At 36.5% G+C, this 19,055-nt stretch overlaps 1 protein-coding gene across 1 annotated transcript in view; it reads right to left on the reverse strand.

Annotated features, from left to right (window-relative positions):
• Window positions 1-19,055, reverse strand: part of TNKS (tankyrase) — a 207,978-nt gene that overhangs the window by 61,514 nt on the left and 127,409 nt on the right. The window contains exons 6-11 of the mRNA XM_059384394.1: window positions 12,155-12,249; window positions 10,648-10,714; window positions 10,136-10,322; window positions 5,817-5,938; window positions 4,066-4,157; window positions 3,895-3,973 (exon numbers count right to left, since the gene is read on the reverse strand). Of these exons, the coding sequence (XP_059240377.1) occupies window positions 3,895-3,973; window positions 4,066-4,157; window positions 5,817-5,938; window positions 10,136-10,322; window positions 10,648-10,714; window positions 12,155-12,249 (642 nt within the window). The remainder of the gene's footprint in view (window positions 1-3,894; window positions 3,974-4,065; window positions 4,158-5,816; window positions 5,939-10,135; window positions 10,323-10,647; window positions 10,715-12,154; window positions 12,250-19,055) is intronic.

The raw sequence follows: 19,055 nt of genomic DNA on the forward strand, positions 1-19,055 counted from the left end.
AGTCCATTCTAGCATTCTATCCATTTCCATATATATAATTATTCCTTAATAAGTGGCTTTCATCTTTCTCTTCCTTCTCCATTGCTAATGCCACTAAATTGGATTTAGGATTAGCTTCAAGTCTGGTAGTTGCACAAACTTTCAAATTAATATCTTCCACAGTATCTAGCACATGGTCTTAATCATTTTGCATTTCAGTATTTGTTGAGTTAGTGGATCAAAACAAATTATAAAGGAACTGGTTTACAACTCTTTTATAAAAATTTAGATAACAAAGGGAAATACACAGTATGTTTGGAAAGACAAATCCGGAAAAAATACAATGCTCATATTTACAAGTAACTGAATACTGCTGGTATGCCAGGTACTAAACTATATACTCATATATGCATAGCTCATTTAATTTTTACACGTGTGCACATGTGGAGACACACACAAATGCTTATAGAGGAGATATTAACACCCACATATTACTGATGAGTCGATTACGGTTCCAGGAAATGAAGTTCAAGTTCATAAAACCAGAAAGTAGAGGACTGTGAACTAAAAAGTATGTCTTCTATGTTAAGTCTTAATATGTTTAGTTTACCATGCAGTGAACCTGATTATATTTATCATCAAGCTTTGAGCAAAAGAATGTTTCGGCTTATGTAAATATTACTAAGTTTTATCTAAGTAAGACAAATTAGTTAGTGGTATTAGAGCTCCCTATCAAATTCTCTGCCTTTTCTGATTTACTGGCCTTAGCTCGGGAACTGGACATGAGGAGGGTAGGAGGCAGGATGGCAGAGACGATGTAAGAGGGCGGAGCCCTAATTCAAGCACCGCATTCAGATGGTGCTTTTAGAATCCAATGGAAAGCATAAGTTGTCCAAAAGTCAACCTGGAACCATGAGTTCTCCAGAAAGGACATGAAGCAAGCAAACACTGGGGCTCAACCGTAGCTAAGCTGGGTTTTTACTGTGAGTTTTTACGAACACATTAGCCACCTGATAAACCAACCCTGAGGGCCAGCAGCCTGCCTGGGAACGGGCGTAAGTGAATGGGAGGATGGCAGCTGGCACTTGTTGCTTGGTTCATAACCCTGATTAAAAATGATTTTTTTTTTCTATTTTAAAGTGCCTAATAGTAGGAGTTCTCGATTTAGATGAACTGTAGTGGAAAGACTAGGGAGGGTAAACAAGCCTGAAAGTCACTGTCTATCACTGATAGGCTGTTTAAAACTAGGTGTGCTCCACTGATGGACTAAGACATTATTGGTGAGAAGGTATTGTGAACACGAAGAGCAGAAAAAGACAGAACCACAGACCTCGAATCACGCTGACTGGGTCAGTTTATAAAATACTGTTATTTTTTATTGAAACTTCATGAAACAAAATGACCCATGGGAGACAAAAAATAGGTATTTTCCAAAAATGAAGGGCATTGTTCATGGTTTTTCAAGAACATTATAAATGCTGTAAGCTATTTTAAAAAATAGGTCAATGATAAACATACAATGCTCTTAAGTACAGCAGAGAGCCCACTTAGCTTAGTGTTTTCTGCTTGACAGAGCCACAAGACATTATGTATATAACAATGCCCTAGTCGTACCCTCAAAGCAGGTAACAAATCTGTAGAACTCTGTTCCCTTTCGTTCCAGTTCATCCTCACTTTTTTATATAAAAACACCAATGGTCCTTTCAAAGCAGGGATACCCAAATTTTTGAATTGTGAACCTTATGAGTGTAAAAATATTTTGAGAACTCATTCCATAAATATATGTGCTCATCTGTAAATTGTAACAAACAGTGCTATACCAATACATAATAGATAGATGTAAAACTTACAGAGAAAGAGAATTAAAATAAAGGATGGGAAAGAGATGAAGAAATTAAAAATTTTAAGAATATTTTAATTACTAGTTTACAAAATATCTTTTGGCTCAATTAAGAAAACCTTAAAAAAATCTTATAAAAAATTGTGAGGTAGATTTGAGGGTCTGATTGTAAGTTCATTTTCAATAGCTTGTCCCATTAATCACATTAGCTTGGAAGATATAACAGACATGTAAAGCCACTGAAAAAGGTGCATTGTTAGCACTACCTAGTAAATAAAAATGCTTATTTTTAATATAATTTACTAATTATAGTAGGGTTTTAACTGAAATTCTGCTAGTAAAATTGCATCTTTCTTGATGTTTTCTAATAGGTTCAAAAACCATCTAAACAGATTAAGGAAGACTTTCAAACAGGTTAGAAAATTGTGTTTTTCAAGTTTTTAAATTATATGTAGCTAAAATAGCAGAATGATACATTTACATCATTTTTTGGCAAAAAAAAAAAAAAAAATTCCCAAAACAGCAGACATTTTCTAAAAATCTATTCTCAAATGTATTCTTCATTTTTTAAAGTTTCTTTGAAAATGCAGTCATTTTCCCATTTACTTGAAACATGTAGTATTTGCCTTCAAGGGTTTGATTATGTTTCTTTTTGTAAAAAGTAACATACAAGTAAAAAATACCTATGCACATGTCATTTGTCATCACAGGTGATGACAAATTTTCAAACCTCTTATTTTCATTAAAAGAAAAATAAAAAGCACAACTAAGTATGACAATTCCTGAAAATACTAATTCATGAAATAGCCAGATAACCTCTTGCTGCTCTAAGATTGTCATTCCCTTGGATTATCTCCAATGTTATTGATGAAGGACCCACCATTTAGGATAGTACCCATAAATCTACTCATTTGGGCATGTGAAAAGTACAATATGTCATGACATGCTGAAAGTGAACAGATGACTGAGTCTGTCAGTGCCAATCCCCTGCTACTCAGACTCCCATTCTTCCTCAGGAAACACCTTGAGCTGACTCTGACAGGCTGACACATGGACCTGATGAGTGAGCCAGCATCAATCTGTGTATTAAATATCAGCAAATGTTAATTTCCTTATTCAGAACTTAGGAAATTACTATTTTAGTAAATTAAAATTCTCATATTTTTTCCTGTCCCAATGGCTCATCTTGTATGTTCCATAGAATGCCTACACTGGAGACTTCTGCTTTAAAATATATACTCTTGAGGATTTAAACATTTCCAATTTCAAGTCACCTCTCAAAAAAACAACTAGTTTGCTTCCTTCCTCCCTCAAGTGATTCATAACTTCAGACAATGCCAACAAAAATGGTTACCCTAAAATTTCATATTTCTTTAGTGTCGAGGTTTTTTGAGAAAATTATTATCAATACCAGTTTGAAGGAACAAAAGTGTTCTTTAGAATAAGCAGCAATATTCTATTACTTACATAAATTATTCTGATAAACCATCAATGATGTTGACTATCAGAATCTATCAATTCCAGGGGTGCCTGGGTGGCTCAGTGGGTTAAGCCTCTGCCTTCGGCTCAGGTATGATCTCGGGGTCCTGGGATCGAGCCCCGCATCGGGCTCTCTGCTCAGCAGGGAGCCTGCTTTTCCCTTTCTCTCTGCCTGCTTCTCTGTCTACTTGTGATCTGTCTGTCAGTCAAATAAATAAATAAAATCTTAAAAAAAAAATCAACCAATTCCAGTACTATTGTAAAACAATGTAAAGTTAAATGGATTTTGAATGATAAGACCGTAGCTACATTTTATCGCTTTACAGAACTACGGCACTAAAGTATAATAAAACACAGGTGATTATTTTCATTAGTAACAAGATTTAAATCAGTTTTAAAAGAGACTAGGTGACTTCAAATACATGGTAACCATCCTTTAGAAAATTCATTTCTCCAGGAAAATCAGAGAGAAGAGCAAGGATCTAAGCCGGGCTAGCTACCCAATTCCAAGTCTGACATCTCATTTCAGGATGTGGCTTACCTTTGCTCCATGCTTATGTAGAACTTCCATGACATCATTTCAGGGTGTGGCTTACCTTTGCTCCATGCTTATGTAGAACTTCCATGACATCATTGTGAGCTCGTTCTGCTGCGACATGCAGGGGAGTCATGAAACTATGGAGAGGAGAAAAGGAAAAGGAAATTTCCTAACTTTTGTTGCATTTCCCCTTTAAGAACCGCACAACTTCTTCTGCAATTACACTTACTCTTTATTCTTTTCGTTAACATTCGCTCCTTTCCTAAGTAATAGTTCTGTCACTTGTTTTCTTTTGGGATGCAGGGAGGCCACAGCACAGTGCTGCAAAGTAAACACAACTAAGTTAATAAAATAAACTTCAATTTAAAAGTACATTCCAGAATTAAATAGCATCTGCTGATTATTTAGAATACTTCTGTCAAAACACACTTATATATTTTACATTGTGGAGATGATCAAATTCTTTCTAGATACACTGGAAGAATAAGACACATGCCTTTAAACCAAGGTGAAATTATCTTAGTTAAGCACTAAGAGAGACTTTCTTATCCTTTGGACAATAAATAATTATCCAGTATATACATATTTGAAGGTGTCAGAATGCATCCTCTCCAAAGCCACAGATACCCGCACCTGACCTAGTCAATCCTTCATGAGCTTGTCAGTCACATAAATCGATGGTTCTCAAACCCTGCCACAGAACTACTCCTAGCACTATAAGCCAATATGCCCAGGGACAGGCAAGAAGGTAATAGACTTGAAAAACTTTAGCGGAAGAAGTATTCTCAGAAATTTTACATTTTATCCTATATTTATACAATTTTTGTATTCAACTTGTTTTATATAAATGTTTGTATTAAAATTTTAAGAGTAAAAACCTACTTGCCAATGAATAAAACAAACCAAAAAAGCAGGTCAGGTTTACGCTGCTGCTCTGAGCATCTCCAGGCATAATCCTGGAGAGCTTGAGTGCATCTGACCCCAGTTTGAGGGCCATGTATTTAAGTGCACACACAGTTGGCCCATTTCAGTTTGCCAACTCTTTTCATGTCGTTTTCAGCAAGAACTGACTACAGCTTGACTTTTTTTGTGCCAGATATATGTGAGAATGTTAACGGAAGCATATTTACAGGTCTGTGAGATAGGCATCGTGTATGTTTAAATTCTGAATTCAGGAATAATCTTAACAGCCCTACATCTGAAACTTAATGTGGTCAATGACAAGGAAAATAAGCTAATCTTTCTGTAAGGACATTAGAAGAAAAAAACATGAACAGTTTCAAAAATCATTTGTATAGTCTGGAAAAAAAAATCACAATCTTATCATTTTTCTATAATGAATAAAGTAATTCTCTGGATAATTAAGAATAATTCTTTGGGGACGCCTGGGTGGCTCAGTTGGTTGGACGACTGCCTTCGGCTCAGGTCATGATCCCGGAGTCCCGGGATCGAGTCCCATATCAGGCTCCCAGCTCCACGGGGAGTCTGCTTCACTCTCTGACCTTCTCCTCGCTCATTCTCTCTCTCAAATAAATAAATAAAATCTTTAAAAAAAAAAAAAAAAAAAAAAGAATAATTCTTTGGATAACTGCTTCAAAGGATGATGCAAGCACCTTTGAAAATACTTTAATTTTCTCTGTATAAACAAATAGTCTTTACCTAGCAACCATAAAAAAAAAAAAAAAAAAAAACAGAAATTCTAAAAAGAAAAACATACCTTTATTTTATGAAAGAACTGGCCACCAAAGTAGATTTGTTATAATATGGTTGGGTAAAGACAAAAATAAAAATAATTCTCAAATCAAGGGTGAGCAAATGTCTATTCCCTCACCCATGAAAGCAATAATGCAACCAACACTAAAATGGTAATTCCTGGCATTTCAGATACTAAAGTTACTTTAAGGTTTCTGAAATGAAATCATCCTTTGTACCTCCACTACTATTACAGGCCTAAGGAATGGATTAACAATAAAATCTTACCAGCGCAGTTTCATGAGACTGTGGTTGTTTGAAATTAATGATTTCCAAAGCGAGTGTTTTTTTTACTTTGGCTAGGTCTGCTTCTCTGGCTGCTTGTAGTAAAGAATGACCTTTAAATTCATCTGTTAATGAAATAATGGTTAACAAAAAAGATTTAAAATCTGTACCAATCATTTTAGCATGATTACAAATCAGAAAATTATTAACTTTACATATTGCTCTATTTTACCAATAGCAGCAGCAGATTGATACAATGATAAAGGTGACAAGGATGTATAATTACTGAAAAGTTTTGAAAAATGTATACTCTGAAATAAGACTGTTTTATACTCTCAGAATTCATAAGGATACACATACAAAGGATACACATACACTCCAGCTACACTTTAACACAAGCAACCAAAAATGTCTACCAAATGAAAACCAGTTACAAAAACATATCCACTGGAATACTTCACAGCTCTTAAACAACAAAGATAGGTCTGTACATACTTTTATGAAAGTACATATAATGAAATGAAAATTCAAGTAGTAAAAGAGGAAAGAATTTATTGCACTGTTACTACTACCATTGCAGAGAGCCCGACGAGGGGCTCAATCCCAGGACCCTGAGACCATGACCTCAGTGAGCTGAGGCTTAACCCACTGAGCCACCCAGTTCCCTCAAAAGTGATTTCTAAACCAGTGGCATGAAAAACAATCCAAAACTTAAAAACTTACAGTCATTTTTTCTATTTTACAATTCTGGTTTGTATTTTGATATGACCACTTGCTAACAAAAAGTTGACGATTGTTCTAAAAAGATATAAATGGTTTATAACCGAATATATTACACAGCAGACCTTTGCACCTGCCTACTACTTAATTCCTTTCTTTTCCTCTCTCTCCTCTCCTGAGTTCCCCATCTTACTCCCTTCTGTCCCTCAAAAGACAGAAAAAGATACATACACACACACACACACACACACACACACACACACACACACGTGCCTTAATAACTACTATTATTGTTCAAGGTCTCAGTTTAGATACTCTGGATAAGCCTTCCTGATGTTCCTCATTACTGGGTTAGGATTCCGTCTTGTGAAGTCAACTGCAGTTGCATTTACCCTTCTATCACAGGACATATCACATGACCTTATCTGCTACGGGAGTCCCATCACTTAGCACACTGCTCGCTATACAGTACAGTATGTACTCATTTGTTGCGTGAATGCTGAATATTTATAAGTCATGGCAGGTTCAGGGGAAAACCATTTTTATAAAACCTCTTATTTAGTTAGTTGTACCTTATCATTGCTAAATTCCTCAAAGATTAGGAATTTGAAACATCAGAAACTCCAAGTCAAGTTCAAATGATATAAAAGTAAACCGGTATTTTCAAATAACAAAATTATAGATTCTTATTTTAATGAGAGAATTTGGGATAAATCAAGTGAAAGAATTACCCACTGCCATATGTAAGGAGTGGGACCCTGACCCTGACCACTACAAAGGAAAGAGATGTCCTGAGAACTGCCTTCAAATAAAAAGTACAATTTCACTTTGGTCATCAGTCTAGAAAAATATCAGTTCAATTCAAATTATACTGGCTTTTCCTCTAATGACAAATGTCCTATGAATATCAAAATGATAAAAGCAATTCTATTTTTTCAATTACTCCTTTAAGTTCAGTAAAGGTACTCAGGAAAAACTTAAATGGACAAATTAAAAACATAAACAATAAGACTGTAGTACTAAGGAAATCAAGAAATTAGGATATAATAATGCAATTAAACAACATGATATTTTCTCAAATAACAACAAGTGAAATATTCCTTTTCTTGGCTCTTTACAAAAAAGGTAAAGATTTCTGCCCAAATTGACCTTCAAGTGTAAAATATTTTATTGATGTATACTCAAGAATAAAAAAGAAGAGAATGGAGAATCTATCAACAATATGATGGTCCCTCTAAATGCAAATGTTACATAAAGGTTTCTTTTTAAAAAACTCAAGGAAGTACTTAGTAGCTAAAAAGAAAGCAGTAAAACTGCAAATTACTCAAACGTACCCTGAAAACTTAGTATTTATAAAATGCCTTAAAAATTTCTTTTCAAATGCATTTTGAAATTAGAACAAAAGCTACTTGCAGTATTTTCTCCTCTAGTATGTGCAGAATCCAAACTACCTGTTCATTTGGCTTCATGGAAACAACATGTGAAAAGAGAGAGAGAGACAAGAGCAGAAAAAAATGTGTATAATGAAAATGCTATGACCATGGGTCTGATCAAAATATTGTTTTTCTTTGTTTCTTGTATAATTTTCTTTAAAATGAAAAAGACTATATTTATTTGGCACAGAGAGAGAAAGAGTACAAGCAGGGGAGCCGCAGGCAGAGGGAGAGGGAGAACCAGACTCCCCGCTGAGCAGGGAGCCTACTGTGGGACTCGATCCCAGGATCCTGAGATCATGACCTGAGCCAAAGCCACTTAACTGACTGAACTACCCAGGTGTCCTCTTGTACAATTTTCTTAAAAAGAACTTAAAAAGTAATTGTGAATGCCTACTGTAAGGCAGGGGACATGATGAGGAAAACCACAGTTTTTAGTTTTTAGAGCAGTTCCAACTTTGTTAAATCATTTTCTTCGAATAATTCCTTGGTAGAATCTTACTTAATAAAATAAAAAATATTGAGAAGGTTGAAAAATATTCTAATCAGGGAACTTCTTTTACAAAACTATACAAATTTCTATGAACTCATCATCTGTACAGTGGAATCAGATGGTCCATTGAAATGCACAATAAAAACTCATACTACTACTCATAATTTGCAAAATGTTTGATAGGAAAAAGAAGTTAAAGGTGATATGGGGATAAAGCTGAGCCCTGGGTACAAACTAAAAGAAGGAAATTAGAAAAAGATAAAGTTTCGCGTTCAAGTCAATGAACTTGTGCATAGTGCACAATGCATCATGCTGAGTTGAGGTAGTTGGACAGATGGGCCCAAACACGAATACCAGCAAGACATTTTTATTAGGTAACAAAGCACTGCACAGGGGCTAAGAAGACAATAATAAAATGAAAAGTCTTTTAAGAATTTAAATTTCACTGGGAAGACAACATACACAGAGAAGAAGGAACTATCTAATGCAAGGTAACATATAACAAGGGTCATACGAGTGGGAGGGAGAATAAAGGCATTCTACAAGGATTCATTGCTAAGACATCTGTCTGGATATAATCTGGTTTGTGCTGGCCTTTAATCTTGTTGATATCATCTGTTCTAGTACCAAAATAAGTTTAAACTTCTAGTTAAGCAAAATGAAAACTGCACCTCTTCCTGTCTTAACATAAGACAGCTTAAAATTTGGTTAAGTTTAAACGACATTATCATCATTTTGACGCTGCCTTTTTCTTAAGTTACCATTTAAAGATTTTCTTTGGCATTGAAGTCCAGTTACCTAATTCTTTGAATCCTGAGAGAGAATACCAATCAGGAGACCAGCTAAATATTGGGTAGGTGATGCTTAGTTTAATTTAAACCTGCAATGCCCACATATAGAATTAAATATATCTCAGTATTTGATATGACCAGTAAATGTAATATGGTGTCCTGAATGAGATCCTGGACAGAAGAAAGACCTGAGGTAGAAACTGAGGAAATATGAGTAGAGTATGATATTTAGTTAATAATGTATGTCAAGTATATCATACTAATGTAAGATGTTGATAGGAGGGCAAACTGGATATGGAATATATGGGAACTCTCTATACTATTTTTATAATTTTTCTGTAAATCTAAAACTATTCCAAAACAAAAAGTTTATTTACAAAACATGCCCATGTATATGTAGGTAATATATACCAGCATTTGAGACTATTAATTCCACCAAATCATTAAAAGAATCTTACTCAAATTAGGGCAAGTGATCGTACTTGGGCTATACAACACACATAAAAAAATAGAAACATGGTTGTACAATCCTAAGGGGTTGCGAAACAGTGAGTACTCAGTAATGTTATATAGCAAATATTATTATCCACAGTACAAGAATATAAACTCTATGAGCTCGGAGAATTCTTCTCTGGTTTGTACGCTGTTGTATTTTCAGTACCTGGCACATAGTAAGCACGCAATAAATGGTTACTGATTGACTCAGCCTCATCAGCCTTAAAAGAAAAGCACAGGACCCGAAATGAGGATTATAAACTAGTGTATGTGTAAGAACAGAAGGTTAGTATTGAAGTGGGACAAAAGACCAGTTTAAGACTAAACTAACGAAACTGAGATAGTCTAATTTACAGCAAGCAATACTGAGTTTAGGATATAAATACATACAAGTCAATCGCTCCCGCAGCTCAGGAGTGGGAGCCATATCTACGGCGCTTTTGCCATGGCAGTTGACTAATGTAGGGTCGGCACCGTGGCTAAGTAACAAAGAACAGACTTCCACACGATTCTTGGAAGCAGCCTCGTGGAGTGGAGTGAACTGCCAGAGATCCATAGCATTAACACAGGCTCCATGCTGAATGGAGGAAAAAAGTTTTAGGTGAGGGATCATTTTGCTGGGTCAAATAAAACACAGAAGACATTTATTTCCTTGTAAATTTCAGCTATGACTCTTTGACTCTTTGAAATGTCAAGAAGAGTTTTAGCTTCTTTAATAACAGTTTTTACAAACAATTTAAAATAAAGTGAATGTTATAAAAATTTTAAGGCAGCAGTAATATTTTTAAAACATCTTTTGTTTTCTTAAAACTCTTAACTGGCTTACAAATCATGTGAAAACTTATGACAAGTTAGAAAAAAAAAAAAGCAAGTAATGCTCAATATTTTAAAATTTCTCTTACCTTTAGTAGCAGTTCTGTGACTTCATAATGTCCATACGAACATGCGTTATGAAGAGGCACAAGTCCACTAAAGGATAAAAGGCTAATTAAAGTACTGCAATTTCAAATAACGTAGTCATGAAGAAGTGCTAAGAGACAAAATTTTAATAGATTCCAATATTATATTAAAAATATCTTAAAGTATTTAGTAAGAGGATACAAGGCATAGCTAATGTTTAGCCTTTTATATTTACCTCGTGTCTTGTGTGTATAACCCTTAAATATAATGATAAAGATACCAATTAGAAAAGTATTTAAGTAAAAGGAAGAGCATGTGTTGATTGACCACTGCATGCTTTATAGATCAAGTATCACAGAAAAATGTTACTAGAGAGTGAGCTGAAATATTTCTACCATTTTATTTCATTTTGGAAAGTAATTTCCAGCTTAAGAATGAAATATCCAAACTCCTATAACTTGAATCTCCAAGTATCATTCTGCGCGAGTCAAAGACTGCCATTTTTGTGGTGCACTTCTCTTGATGACTCACCTATCATACACCCATCTGGTTTTGGACATGCACAAGGAAACAGAGATGTACAAGAGCATCAGGCACATGTGCTCCTATACTATTGGGACACCATTTGCATATGGCAAAACACCAGGCACCGACAAGAGAGAAGCAGCACCACAAAGAGTAGATTTGGAATGACAGATTCCCTCTCTGATCACTGTTCAAATACTGAGTTGTTTCTTCCTTTCCTATGTCTTCTGACATGGAGAGGGGCAAAGTGAAAGAAACCCTCCTCTCTGGGCTGCTTCGCTTTATGCTGCCAATCACAGGAGTGTAATAGGGACCTTCTTTACCTGGGCAGTAAGGTCAATATATTCTTGATCTTAAGGCGGGATAATGAGGAATGTTAGCCTATTGCATAGGAGCAGACCTACTTCCTAGATGCCCTGAAGACTAGGTAGGGAATGGGTACAAAGGTTTCTAGAATTTGCTTTCTTAGTAGTCCCTCCCATCTCCCACTGCTCCCGTATCAACCTTTGTAAGTTTTCTCAGGACAGATGTCCAGGATTTTATCAGGATAAAAACCAAAGTAGAACATTATAAACTTATGATTTTGGTTTATCCATAAAAGATGATCCTGACCTACCAGGTGAATAGGATAGCTATGTTACTGGCTTATCAGAATTTTCAGTTTGTTTTATCTCCCTTTCTGGAATGCCACTTGAGTTGAAAAATAGTAAATGTAATTGAGAGAAGCAAATTTTAACTTCAAATAATAGAAATGCAATAAAATGTAACTAATTTAGGCCATCACCATGAGAAAGCCTCTTCAGTAAGTAGAACATGAAAATGGAGTCAAACCGAAGCTATTAACATTCTTAAAATGCTACAGGAGCTGTAAAGAAATGGATGCCTTTGTCCAGTGTGCAAAAACCTTACGTGTTTTGGATGCGGTGAACAAAGCATAAAGATCCCTGGATGAGACCATTCAAGGGAGTAAATGGACACACCTACCCTTTGTCTTTCGCGTGAACATCGGCTCCGTGCTGGAGAAGCAGCTGCACTATCCGAACTCTGTTGTAGCCTGCTGCTAGATGTAGAGGGGTAGACTAAAAAAGAAAAAGAAAAACACATCCCCTCCTGAGGTAAATCATTCTTGCTTTGTCATTTCATTGCTGTTTACTTAGACTGAAACACAGTAAAAGTGCACACACGCAGAAGACGCGGAGTGGAAGTGCCAGAAGGTCACATTTCATAACTGGATGATAGACCATTCCTTCATCTCGGGAGGAAAATCTAACTTCAGTGTCATTCACCTATTTCTCCCACTTGTTTTTAAGGCCTTCAGTAATCTAGCTCTACCCCAACTTCTCTACTTTCTTACTTCTTTCCCACAGGAACGATTCTCAGCGCTCTGGAAAGACTTTTAGGGTTCACATTCTTCACAACTGGAAACATTCTTCTTTATCCTACTTTTCTGCCCACTTTTCAAGTCTGAGTGTTTCAATCCCCATTCTATCATAAGGCCTCCCCTACAGAAATGGCTCTCAAAATTTCTCTTGAATACGAAGGTTGAAAAGCCTCTCTAAAGAACAATTTGAAGAAACTTTAGTGGCAACAAAAAGGACAATGGACCGTATTCATTCCATGTGGCTGTTAGCAATGGGTCAAAATGAATTTGCTCTATCATATGCAATGACATGACAAGATAGCATTTAATTCTATTTTATGTACTATATATGCAGCATAAATATAAAACACAGTTTCTCCCCAACTAATTTCTGCCACATTAATTTGAACCAAGTTATTAAAAGGTTCTCTGCTCATATTTTATATGGTAATGAAAAGAACCAAACTTCTTAAAAAAGGCAATGACATTAAATTAAAAGGTTCTCTGCAACTACTGCTATTTTCCCACCTTTGCTCACTTACTTAAAGTTTAAATACTGTAACAGTTTTTCACACAGGGTCTAGTATACCTTAGTATACTCTCATTTTTCCTGTCTTCTATTTGGGCCTTGATATTTAGTAAGATTTTCAATTTCTTTTCTTCATGTACTATAAATGGCAAGATAACAAAAGTATTATTACTGCTTTCAAGGCAGTATATTTTATATATTCTGAGAGTCTTTAAGTTTAGGAGATAGTTTTGGGCAGTTCACAGCTAATAATGAGGAGACCAGGTAGATGAGAACAGAGTCCCAGAGAGGATGTCAGGAAACTGATGATATTCCTGGATCTTATAAAACTGTGAAAGTCATATTCCCTATACATCTCAGCCTTTTCACGTGTAAAAGAGATAAAATCATTCATCCTAGCTAGTTCAAAAATGTGCTGAGAAAGTTTTATTTCATATATAAACACTTATAAAATGCAAAATATCATATAAAAATAATTAAAATTTCTTTACCATCAAACAACTTGCCCATCCAAATTTCTGATTCCAGACACATGTCGAATGTTATGCAAAATAAGACTGCCAGCAAGTATCAAGTTATTTTCAAAACTGTTTCTCCCCCTCCTTTAATATTTTAAAGATGCTGCTTCATTATCTTCTGGTTTGTATCATTTTGGACTAGAAATTTGCCCACATCCTTATGTTTGTTCGTTTGCACATGTGGCTTCTGTTTTGGATACGTTAATACTTTCTCTTTATCACTGGCTTCAAGCAACTGATTGTGAAGGACATTGGTATGCTCTTCTGCTGCCAATGTTCTGTCTCCAACTTCTTTTGTGATGCTTGGGGCTTGCTGGGCTTCTTAGATCTGTGGTTTGTAGTTTTCACCAGCTTTGGAAAATATTCTATTATTTTTTCAAATATTTTTTTCTGTCCCCTCTCTCCCACCATTCTCTCTTTAGGGAACTTCAATTACGATTATGAATATATATATGTCATATATATTCATAAATTTTAAGATACATATTAGGTTGCTTTCAAAGCTTATTTTTAAGCTTTGTTAAACAGAACCAGAGCAACCTTTAGACTAGGACTAATTTCCCCTTCCAGGGAGGTATGACCCTTCTGAGTACCCTATGATAGCCGATGAATGAGGAAGTTTGCCCAGTCTGGCTGGTAGCAACAGAACGATCACAGATGTGGTGCAACTTGATGTGCCGGGGTTGCTACGTCTAATTCTCTTTCAGTGGTTCTTTTTATCACCCCGTGTAGCTTCCTCAGACTCCTCTAATCAGTACTCAGCTGAAACGAGTCAGGGAAACTTTGCAGATCTCTCGAGCTCTCTTCTTTGCAGTGCTCCGTTCACTGGCCCTCCACCTGCTAACTCTTGCCACGTGGTCTCCCAAGCTCCTAATTCCACCTTCTCATCTCAGGGAGATCACTGGGCTCCCCCTGGGCTTCCTCTCTCTGATTTAAGGACTAGAAATGCTTTTTAGGCAGTAAGCTGGAGCAATCACACAACTTGGCTTATTTAATGCTTATCTCTCAGGGATCACTTCCATGTACTGCCTGATGTCCAGTTTCTGAAAACCATTGTTTCATATATTTTGTTTAGCTTTTTTTTTAAAAAAATAATTTCAAGAGGGAAGGTAAAATTAGTTTCTATTATGCTATCTTGGCTCACCTTCAGGACTGAATTGGACTTTACAATACAGCAGGGAAGCTTCCTCCAGAGACAATGACTGCTTTGGATGTCCGGTCAATAAGTCAGTAAGCTTTAATGGGACTTAGCTGACATTTATTATTATTATATGAAAAAACTGACATCTTCATTACTGATGCACAAAAAGATTTTCCTTTTTCATATTAAGAATCTTTTACAAAATTTTGCTCAAATACATTTGATCTAATAACTGTTTTTCTTATTCTTAAAAATGAACAAAGTCCCTAAATGGATGAATACATATACATACACTTTAACTGTTTATTTAGAAGGATAAAACAGAAGAAAAAATATTTAGTCTCCATATTTTTAAGAAGCATTGAGACTAAAATTTATTTATAGTGCTTTGAAAATGGTTATATATTTAGTTTATAAATTACTGTAATTAGGTAAATTAGAAGACTGTAATTGACAAGGTAGGAAGTGATAGGAGGCTTGAAATAGAGCATTTGTGAAAGAAACAGAGTTGAGGAGTGAGTATCAAAAACTATTAGAAAGCAGAATTGATAGAATCTGATAATTGATGCAGGTAGTAAAGGATACAGCAGTTCCAATTAAAAAATGTCAGTGACAGATGAAAAGAAAGGATTGCTATAGGTTGGAAAAGGAAAGGGAGGAGAGAAGAGGAAGCCAGAGGGAAAGATTTCCACGTTTGGGCTTATCGAATTTGAAGTGCCTGATACCCCAGTGATTAGAGGACTAACTAGAATTCAAGGAGTGGTGAAGGCTGAACACCAATTTGGTTATCACTCGCATTCATTTAAGATAATGCAGCACTGGGGTGCCTGGGGGGTGCAGCTGATTAAGTGTCTGCTCTTGGTTTTGGCTCAGACCATGATCTCAAGGCCATAAGATCACGTCCTGTGTTGGGCTCTGCACTCAGCTTGGGAGTCTGCTTAAGAATCTCTCTCCCTCTCCCTCTGCCCCTCCCTGCCCCCATGCTCCCTCTCTAAAATAAATAAATAAAATCTTAAAAAATAAAATATTTTAGCATTTGCAATATACACGGCAGCATGGTAAATGCTAGGGCCAGCGTGGTCACAAGAAAGGCGCAGTACTCTGCCTTTATGAGTCTACTTATTCCTCCAAAACATGAGTCCCTAAATGAAATAACATATATACTAACTCTTCAAAAGGCCAAAGAGGAGGAAAAAGAAGTCTAGGGTCTGAGGAATCACCCAGAGAAAGCAGACAACTACTATTAAATGTGACAAATACTGTAGGAAAGGAAGTTCAGGATGTCCTAAGCGGCTGCACACCTAAACCACTCTGAGGCCAGCGGCAGGGACTGCCATTAGGGCAGATTCTCAGAAGAACTGTTCCCCGAAGGTAGACTTGAGAGGAAACAAATCACTGAGGCAGCAGAATGAGGAAATTTATTCCAGCTAGTTTGAAGAGCACATATCCATTCCCACCAGACACAGAGGCACGAAAAAAAAACTCAGCAGCTGGGGCACCTGGGTGGCGATATTACACTCTGTTAATTATCCTAGCATTTAGAAAATTACTTTTATCATTACTTTGCCATTTGGCAATTGAGGTATAAAGTTGGCCCTGTGTGTTAACCATTCATTAAGTTTAGTCGTAGACCACATGATTTTAATTGCTTTGCATCAGAAGATAGTATTTTGGTATATAATGTTTAAACGCTAAACAATATACCTGGACTTTTTCTAGAGGAAAAACCTCTGGGATCTTAGTAGGGTATGCCTATTCAAATCATCTTTTGTTCTTAATTTTTACTTTTTCTTTTTGCCTTCTGTCATTTCTTCAAATTTATTGCATACATTTTACATATACATTTGTATATGCCCTCCAGTGATGCTATTCAGTTTGCATAATTAGCATCCACATTGGAACTACTACTGGGAAAGGCTCATCTCACTTACTCTGTACTTACTCTCTCTCTCTGAATTTACCTATTCCCTTAAGAGTCAGCTACAGCTACTTGGGCGCGGCTACCATGTGGCGAACCGACGCCGTCATTCTTGCTCTCCTCCATTGGTCCAGCCATCTCCAGTCCAGGTCTTCAGCCACCAGAGTTGCCGCCCACCCGCAGTTTCTTCTCTATAGAACAACTACAGCGATCTTCCCCAAACTGCAGTCTTAAGTAATTTCTGCTTCGGGTCTTTCAGACGTTTCCCACTGTTCTTAGGGTCTCCCGCAGTCTCACATATTACAATTAGCTGCTGAGTTTTTTGTTGTTGTTTTAAAATTTTTATTTATTTATTTGGCAGACAGAGATCAAAAGTAGACAGGCAGGCGGGGGTGGGAGGAGCCAGGCTCCCTGCTCAGCAGAGAGCCCGATGCGGGGCTCAATCCCAGGACCCTGGGATCATGACCCGAGCCGAAGGCAGAGGCCTTAACCCATTGAGCCACCCAGGTGCCAGTTAGATTTATTCTTAAGAGATTTTTCATCGGAATATTCAAAAAGCCAAGCATGAGGAGTGATAAGTATGGAACACTTGCAAATATACAAACTACTTTTTTCTGCTGTAAGAGAACGTTATCGCTGACATTTCATACTGTGACATGTTTACAGAAAAAGGAATTCCTCCTTAAGGAAATCTCATAATTCCAAGTTTTCTTCTTGGAATCAGGCCATAATAAACAAACAAACATACACATCTACCCTTGTCTTTTATGATATAGATTTGCAGCACAGAATAAAGCAAGTAAGACAGCTTTAACTTACCCTATACATACATGCAAAGTGAAAAGAGTTGACAAGCGACAGCCCTGTTCAAAAGCTGTGCCTGCAACCTTACCGTAAGTCTGGGCAGCATAATATAAGGAAATGAGTAAAGGCTTTTATATTTGCAGTTTGCATCCCTGCTTTGCAGTTTTATAAGGTATGTGACTTTGGACTAATTTCTCAGTGTCTTGGGTCTTCCAAGGTCTTGCCTTCCAATGTCTGTAAAATGAGAATTGTCATTTCTACCATTTTAGGCTATCTTATGGATGACAGAAAATGGTATAAGCACCTAATAAAGTATCACACAGAAAAAGCATGACAAATAGTAGTTACTACTTATTATCACCTTATTAAGTATCTTACACACTTAGAAGTGGTCATTTATCAGTCCACACCTTACTTTAGCTGTTGGCACTATCTGACAAAGTGGATCCACTTCCTCCTTCTTGAAATACTTCTCTCCTTGGTATCTGGGACACCAAGACCTACCTCACTGGTTACTCCTTAGTCTTTTTGTCTGGTTGCTTCTCATTTTCTTGACATTGGAGTACTCCATGACTGTGTCCTTAAATCTCTTTTCTTCATTATCTATACTCATTCCTTTGGTGATCTTATGCGGTCTTGTGCATTTATTTAACTTTCATACACTGATGACTCCTCAATCCTGTCTCGAGCTCAGTCCCCTTAGCTGAACGCCTGACTCTTGTCATCTAACTTCCTACTTGACTTCGCCACAAGGATATACAGGAGACATCTCATGATCATCATGTACACAAGTGAGTTGCTAGTATTCCCAACAAAACCTACAATGAATAATTTCCTATTGCTGTTAATAGCAACTCTATCCTTTTTGTTCCTGAAGTCAAAAGCTTTTGAGTTTTTCCTGAGTACCATCTTTCCCTCACACACTATGCTCATTGCAGTGAGAGTACTTCTGTTGGCACTATCTCCAAAATATCTCCAGAATCCAATCACTTCTCTGTATTGGATTCTCCGACTCCAATACCACTGGCCTGGTCTAAGTCCCCATCTTCTCTCAGCTGGCCAAGTTGTGGCAGTCGTCTATTTGGCATTCTTGCTTCCAGCATAATCCCCTCAGAGTCTAGGCAACATAGCCACAGAGTGGTCCTGCTAAAACAGACCAGTTAGATACACCAGTCCTCTGCTCAGAACCTCCCAATAAACCTTCTTTATCCCACTCTAAGTAAAAACTAAGTTTGTATAATACCTAGAAGGTCATAAAAAAATCTTTCCTAATACTGCTCTCCAATTTTCCAACCTCATCTTTTACTCCACTCCTCCTGGTTCACTCCACATGGCTCAAATGCCCTAATTACTAATTAGCTGAAATGACTGGGAATTAGATTGTACTAATAAGTGAAATACCATCAGAAAAAATTATAGGCCTACCAGTAACAAAATATTTTCCCACTTAAATTTAATTTCACATGTGACTTAACAAGTCCAAACAAAATGAAAGACAAGATACTCCTGGGGGTTAAATATCAAAATAAAAGAATCTTACGGATTCATAAGGCAGCTATCAGCTTTCAAAGACCTATATTACTATTATGTGCCCAGAATATAAAAATTTAAATTC

The sequence above is a fragment of the Mustela nigripes genome, chromosome 18 (genome assembly GCF_022355385.1).
Source record: "Mustela nigripes isolate SB6536 chromosome 18, MUSNIG.SB6536, whole genome shotgun sequence".
Classification (NCBI taxonomy): Eukaryota; Metazoa; Chordata; class Mammalia; order Carnivora; family Mustelidae; genus Mustela; species Mustela nigripes.